We start from the raw sequence: 7285 nt of genomic DNA, 5'->3' as shown, positions 1-7285 counted from the left end.
CCAATCCAAAGACTGAATTTATATTTTAGCCTGTGAAGTAGTGATTGCATTTGAATAGTCCCTACTTGCTATATGCAAATAAGCAATGAACTTTGAAACACTGAACCTGCTGTAAGGATCACCAACAAATTCCAATAATTCCGTTGAGTTGTAATATATGCGAATTACAGCACATAGGTTATTAACCATCTAAGTTATACTATACCACTAGTTCTGCCTTGTGTTGATCCACAAATAAAATTTAGATGTTTTCTTCGTGTTTTATACTCGTTTCCAATACATCTAAAAATTACCAACAGAATTTTCTTTTCACATATTTTGTATTTGTATGCAAATATTTTAATGGAAGTATTATAGTCAAGGATCTATTTGCCACAATTTATGTTGACCGATCACAAAGCCATACTGTGCACATTCGATCGAACAAATATACGCACATCATGTGTGCTTGATTTTCTCCTGGCCCTGCTTCGTTTTGTGAGGAAAGATTTAATAACAAATAAAATCAAATACCCACTTAATAATTTAAGTCAAAAACTAAAACTTGTTATTCATATTAGAAATTACCATAGTCATGTTCAATATTGAAGTATGAATATGTACACAACAATGGAACCAAACGAGAAAAGCAGATATCCAAACGGGCTAAAAGCAAAGAGTCACACACTCATCATATTAGGTTACACTTTTAACCACTTAGAAAGAAAAATGCTGGACTAAGAATCAGCTAAGCTTGTTAGCCCCAAGTTGCCCAATTAGCTTCACTTCCAACACGTGGCATCACCTGGATCTTTGACTGAGAGTCAACATTGAAGTTGGCCCCGCACATAACCCCCTCGCTGTCAATCCGAGGCATTGCTTTCATCTTCTGTGTTGGATGCTCAAAGTTCATGAGACCGTGTTCACTATGAAACATACACCCTGCAATTTCAACCCGGTCATGCGTTAAATTCTAGAATCTAGACACAAATCACTCTTTGAAATGTAGTTACTCTTCCAATATCAATGTCTTATAATTGTATTACTTTGACATGTAATCCGAACGGTGGTTTAGAATCAATGCTACAATATTTGATTGCACATTATGAAATCCTTTATTAATTGTAATTTTTCCAAACTCTGAAGTTACAAAATCTGATTTTGCAAAGGTAGAGAGAAACCAAGTTTACATACCAGCTGGAAATGGTGCAAATGATTTAGCACAACTTGCTTTTATAAGCTCCAGATTTTCAGAAATTATAACAGAACCATCACCTGCAATACCCCAGTAGAGCTCAATATGGCCATTAGAACCCTGCTCAAACACAAACAACATGAGGGTAATCAGTCCCAGAGAAATTTATAACATCATTTATGCATTCTCAAATCACACATTCCTTTTCTATTCCTTGCATACATGTTCCAATATGTAGAGATCAGAAAAGAGACTTACAGATGCAACAAAAACTGTTCCATCCTTGTTGTCATAGATCACAAATGCAAAACTGCCTTCAAGTTCTTTGAGGACTTGATCAGCAGGGTATGGACCCCTGTCGCGAAGTGTACGATATGCTTCAATGATAAACATGGCCTCATTTGTTCCCTTTGATAGTCCATACTGCTTGTTGAGCATGCTAAGGTTGTGCAGGCCACCCAGGAAAACACAGTATATGTTATCCAATCCAGAGAATAACCTGTGACACATTTTCTTGTGTTAGCAATACAACTCAATAATTCATAAATCCATTAACCAATCTGCCATGAAATTTGAAAAGGGAATGTACTGATTATAACAATAGATTCATTGAATGCCATTCATATCTCATGCAATTAAATTAAGCATACCTATGATTAATGGAGGGCTTGTATGAAGTGGAATAGGCTAGCAAAGCATCATTCCCAAAGCACATTGAGAAAGCATTGGAGGAATTGCAGGACATGAAATCCTTCAGGATTTCATGACTTAGCTTAGGCTTAATGCATGAATTCAAAGAAGCTGGACTGTTCAGCTCCTTGGGTGCATTAACCAACTTCTGCTTGAAAATTCCCAACATCTTTGCCTCTCTCTGAGTTAGCTTCCAATGTCACCTCTCTTGTTTTCTCTTATCCAAAAAGTGTACACACTTTCTCAAAGAAAAGCACCAATATCAGTTAACTGCAAAACGAACAACATGAAAAACTTATTAATTTGTGAAAAACGATAAATGATCGATCATCCATTCATATGAACAAAGGTAAAAAAAAAAACTCTAAAATTAAAGTGGGGAGGTATCATACCAATAATCAGCAATCCAAATAGCTGCAGATGAAGAATGAGATTTAGTGATAGCCTTTGAAAACGGACAATGATATGATAGGAAGAATGAGTCGTTCATGTTTAATATATATAGTTGCAATACGAAGAGAGAAACCGTGTGTGTCAACGTGGGAATTCTATCCGAACAAGAAAAGTAGATAAAGATGAAAAAATAACTACTAAGTGCTATTAATCATTATAATAATAATATGCACGTCAGAACTGATTAAAAATGTTAAAACTTTTATATGGGCGTGGATAAAGTACACTGGTAAGTGGCCACGAGAAATATATATTATTAATCAGATTATAAATCTAGTAATCTTCTGGCTGGGCCACATGGTCTCCAACAATGTTTTTTTTTTAATTATATTAGATAAATGCTAATCAATATCTATTGATTAGAGAACTAAAAAAATATTTTTTAAAATATATAAAATTAGACTTCTAAAATATTAATTAAAGAACTAAAAAGAATTAAAAGTGTGGACCACATGTATTAAAAAATTAAAAGGAGAAAGAGAGTGGGCCACATGTATTAATATTGGCTGAAAATTATATTTTGGAAATAGAGCACACTGCAGTCATGAAATTATTTCCCGAAAAAGAAAATTCTGTTTTTATATAAAGCACTAAAATACTACAACAAATGGTCTTTGTTGACATAATTACTAATTAGGATAGGATAGCATCAGAATCCGGTCTTCGATGACGTGGCAGTGATTGGTTCGAAACGCATAACGGGAGACACGGTTGTTGGAAATTCAATACGAGGAAAAAAAAAACATAGCCCAAAGTTTTATGTCTTATCCATATTGATATGACAATGATCTGAGTCAGCTACTTCTAACTTCTAACTTCTAAGCACGTGTTCTCCCATCCGTACATCGTGCCGGATTTTAATCATTTTTTCTTTTCTCTACTTTTTTTTAGTCAGAAAAAAAAGGACAAGAGAAACTGAGAGAATTAATGTTTGAAAAAAATGCCATCTAGATGCATATTTATACAAATATAAGGTTAATTTGGAAATGACGGTTAAAAAAAATTAATGTTAGAAATGAATGATTTAAAAAAAATCATAAATGAATGACTTGTTTTACATCAATAAACGAATGATTAGATATGGCAATGGGGCGGGTATGAGTATTGTCTCCCACCCATACTCGTACTCGATACCCGACGAGTTTGAGTTTATTGTCTCATCCTCATACCCGTCGGGTATCGGGTATCCCCAACCTCGTTCCACACACCATTTAGAAAAAAAAATTGTAAAAAAATATTAAAAATTTGATTTTAGAAAAAAATAAATTGATTGTTAAACATTTATTTTTAACTACTTATATATTAATAAATTTATTATTCCGCGTGTGTCTATGATAATTGCTAAATAATTGTATTTTGATAGTAGAAAATTAGTCAAATATTGGCTTGAAATTAATTATTTAGCAATTATTTGTGATTAAAAGTTAGAAAATTAATTAAATTGAATTTTTGGGTGCAGATATAAAAATTGGAGGTGTAACAAGCAAAAAGGGCAGAAAAATTAAAGAAAATAAAAAAATTTGAAGAAGGCCCAACCCAATACGCGCGCTCAGTGCGCATCACGAGCTAAGCGGGCCAGGAAGTACACGCGCTAAGCGCGGGGTGTCGCGCTAAGCGCGCCTACGAAGGCCCAAAGCCCACTTCAGCAACTATAAATAGAGAGTCAATCCAAGGGACATAGGAGACCACCACAGAACCCCCTCTCCTAGGGGTTTCATTTATTCTCACTTTCTTTCACCCCTCCTCTCATTGTAAAGCCCTCATGACCATGAGTGGCTAATACCCCTAGCTAGGGCCTGGCAGGCCTAAAAAACTATGGAGAATTTCAAGAGTTATCAATAAAAAGAGGAATTCCCTCCAGGTTCTTTATTTATTTACCGTTCTTTCTTTTTACATCTTGTATCTCTGAACTTGCTTTCTGTTAGGGTTTAGTCCACTCGGGAGAGGGTAAAACCTAATTAGGGGTAAGGAATGAATACTTGAATCTGTTTTAAGGGTTAGGCCACTCGGGAGAGGGTAACGCTTAAGAGAACACTAAAAGGAGGAAATTGTCGGGTTATCTTTTAGAGGGTTTTTCTTCCAGTATCTTTTATCTGCTTTTCTTTCTTGCTTATTCTGCATCTCAGACTTTGTTTCCTGTTAGTCTTTAGGCCACTCGGGAGAGGGTAAAGCCTAATTAGGGATAAGGAATGAATGCGTGAATCGGTTTTAAGGGTTAGGCCACTCGGGAGAGGGTAACGCTGAATAGAACAATTAAAGAAAGAAATTATTAGGTTAGCATGACTTAATGCCTCAATACCCTTGCTTTAGCAAAACATCTATAATGTAATCTTAAAGCATCTTAGTTATTGAGTCTTCGCAAAGGGCATTTGGAAGATAGGTAATTAAGGTAGGCTTGTCATCATGAGGCATCAGGGGCAAATAGATGGATAGATGTGGGGCAGAATTAGTTCACTGGTATTGATAACAGACAAATCCAGAATCCATATATCTAGGCTAATTAGACTTGTCAGGTTTTAGCGATTTTAATATATAGATTTTAGTCCTTATTTTCATTGTCGGTTTTCCTTAGAAGTAGTTATTACTGTTGGGTTTTAGGAGATTTAGTAGATTTAGATCTTATTTATTTGAATTTCTTAGAAGTAGTTATCTTTATCGCAATTTAAATATTTTATCATATCTTATCTTTAAATTTTTTATCTTATCTTATCTATTATCTTTATCTTCTATTTTGATCTTTCAATCTTTTATCTTCGAATTTTATCTTTAAATATCTTATCTTTTCTTTTATCTTCTAATTTTATCTTTAAATATCTTATCTTTTCTTTATCTTATCTTCTATCTTCTATTTTAAATTCTTATCTCTTGCTTTTAAATTGGGTTTGCATTCATCTAAGTACAAATAAAGTCCATGTGGATTCGACACTCGGACTTCCGAGAACTTTACTACTTGTAACGATTTGGTACATTTGCCAACGAGTTAACAGTCTACCTAAATAGTTAAGAAAATAATATTAAATTATGTAAAAATTTTAAAATAAAATTAACTAGTAATAAAAATTATATGTCTTTTGATTAAATTATGCAAAAATTATAAAGATTTTAAGTGGCGGGGCGGGTTCGGGTTTGGGGTCGGGACGGGTCTAGTAATCCCATACCCGTACCCGACTTTTGGTTATCGGAGAAAACCCGAACCCGAACCCATACCCGGTCAACTCGGATATTACCCGTCAAAGTTGGGACGAATTCGAGCTGGTACCCACGGATACGGGTCTTCTTGCCATGTCTACGAATGACTTAATGTTACAAATAGATACTGTACAACATTTTTTTAAATTTTTGGTAGGATACTGTATACCATTTTTTGTTTTTGTTAAAAGGAAGCACTTTGTGCAGGGACATTTTGTATCTTTGTAGCATCTCTCAACTTAATCATGGAAATAACAAGTAATTGGTCTAATTAGGCCCACACTCTTGACAGAATGAAGGTTGATGGATCTCCCTCTTGGGCCTAGCTGTTGTTGGCCCGCTAGCAAGTCATATCAGAAAATATTATCCGGGGTATTCAGGAGGAGATAGTCGTTCCAAGAGACACAGGGTATGATTTCTCCTTTGTTGAAGATTGCTGAAAAATTAAAATTTGATTTTGGCCTTCTCATCTATCAGCTGCTTTTGTTAATCTATCTTCTGCTTTTCTTTAATTATCTATAACGTTATAAGAAAAAAATAAAATAAACATAATTTATAAGGACTAAAATTAAAAAATAATTTTACAAAGAGGAAAAATTAAAAAAAATAAATTACAAGGATAAAAAAATATTTAAACTTTTATTTTATGTAAACAATAGTTTGGAAGCTGATATATTATAAATAATAAAGTAGATTAAATTATAGAAAAAATGATTAAGGAATAAATTAACATTCAAAATTAAACGTTTACATATTAATTATAATTCACTAATGTAAATAAATATGTAAAGTGTTTTGATCGAACTAATTACGACAAATAACTGAAAATAGTCACTGGGAAAAGTAAGCACAGCAAGTTGAAATTGAACCTTACTACCAAAGACTGGAACAGAGAAATTCTTGATTAGGTATTGGAGTGGGCATGGGCTGGGACACTGGGTAGTAGTGGGTTATATCTGGTTTAGGTGAATTTAGATTTGAACTGATTAATGTTAATCGGTTTGAATTGATTTACTGTTTTCAAATTTTTTCTTCAATTGAACTAAATCAACCCAATCATATTTAAGTAATCGTTCTTCCTATAAAGTAAGAAAAATAAAAAAAAGGAAAAAAAATATTAATTTTTTAAAATAAATATAACTTTGAGTTAGTTCAGGTTTCAGATGTCCAGATTCAATACCTGAATTGATATCACCAAGTTTTCAATTTTAAAATCCAAACCAAATAGATGGTTCAAATTAATCAACCTAGATTTTTCTCTTTAGTACTCAGCAGATGATCGGTTATCGAGTTGATCCATATACCATGTACACCCCTAATTACTATCTAAAATACGGAGATTCATTTGGTTTTTTTGGTCTTATTCATATATTACTTAATAATTAATATTTAATTTATTTTACATATATATAATCACCATAATGATTAGAATAAGATTATATAATTTAATTGACTACATTTTTCAAACTTATACTATTTTATAAATAAAAATAATGAAGTGGATTCTCTTCCTTATTTGCATATATAGATAAAATTATAATTTAATCGTAAATATACTTTTAAGATATTTAATATAATTTTACTTGTTTCAAATAAATAAATAAATAAGTTTGACTTTTCTAAAATGAGAAAATTGACTATTAATATTTAAATACATTTATAATTTGCTATGCGATAAATTTCCCACCGACCTTTCCAATTCCATGCTAGCTAAGCTTCTGTGGGATACCAAACCAGTTTTGGTTTGCTGGACTAGCAACTTCATTTTTTTTTATTAAT

General features: G+C 32.8%; 1 protein-coding gene across 1 annotated transcript; it reads right to left on the bottom strand.

The window, feature by feature from the left end:
* Positions 1 to 524: 524 nt before the first annotated feature.
* LOC100804761 (stem-specific protein TSJT1-like) lies at positions 525 to 2344 on the bottom strand. Its single transcript, NM_001255567.3, has 5 exons — positions 2257 to 2344; positions 1825 to 2134; positions 1433 to 1673; positions 1174 to 1294; positions 525 to 921 (listed from the first exon to the last, which is right to left on the bottom strand). Exons 2-5 carry the CDS (start codon positions 2031 to 2033, stop codon positions 737 to 739), a joined length of 756 nt encoding a protein of 251 aa, NP_001242496.2. The 5' UTR covers positions 2034 to 2134; positions 2257 to 2344; the 3' UTR covers positions 525 to 736.
* Between the last annotated feature and the right edge of the window lie 4941 nt (positions 2345 to 7285).

This window comes from Glycine max, chromosome 15 (assembly GCF_000004515.6).
Source record: "Glycine max cultivar Williams 82 chromosome 15, Glycine_max_v4.0, whole genome shotgun sequence".
In the NCBI taxonomy this organism is placed as follows: domain Eukaryota; kingdom Viridiplantae; phylum Streptophyta; class Magnoliopsida; order Fabales; family Fabaceae; genus Glycine; species Glycine max.
This window is presented reverse-complemented; position numbering and strand designations above follow the sequence as displayed.

Bases quoted from the DNA above. Each gene is read 5' to 3' on its own strand.
- LOC100804761 (NM_001255567.3), bottom strand. From the start codon at position 2,033: ATGTTGGGAATTTTCAAGCAGAAGTTGGTTAATGCACCCAAGGAGCTG. The intron at 1,295-1,432 runs GTAAGTCTCTTT...GTGTTTGAGCAG, and splicing joins GAACAGTTTTTGTTGCATCT to GGTTCTAATGGCCATATTGA. The intron at 922-1,173 runs GTATGTAAACTT...TTGAAATTGCAG, and splicing joins ATTTGCACCATTTCCAGCTG to GGTGTATGTTTCATAGTGAA.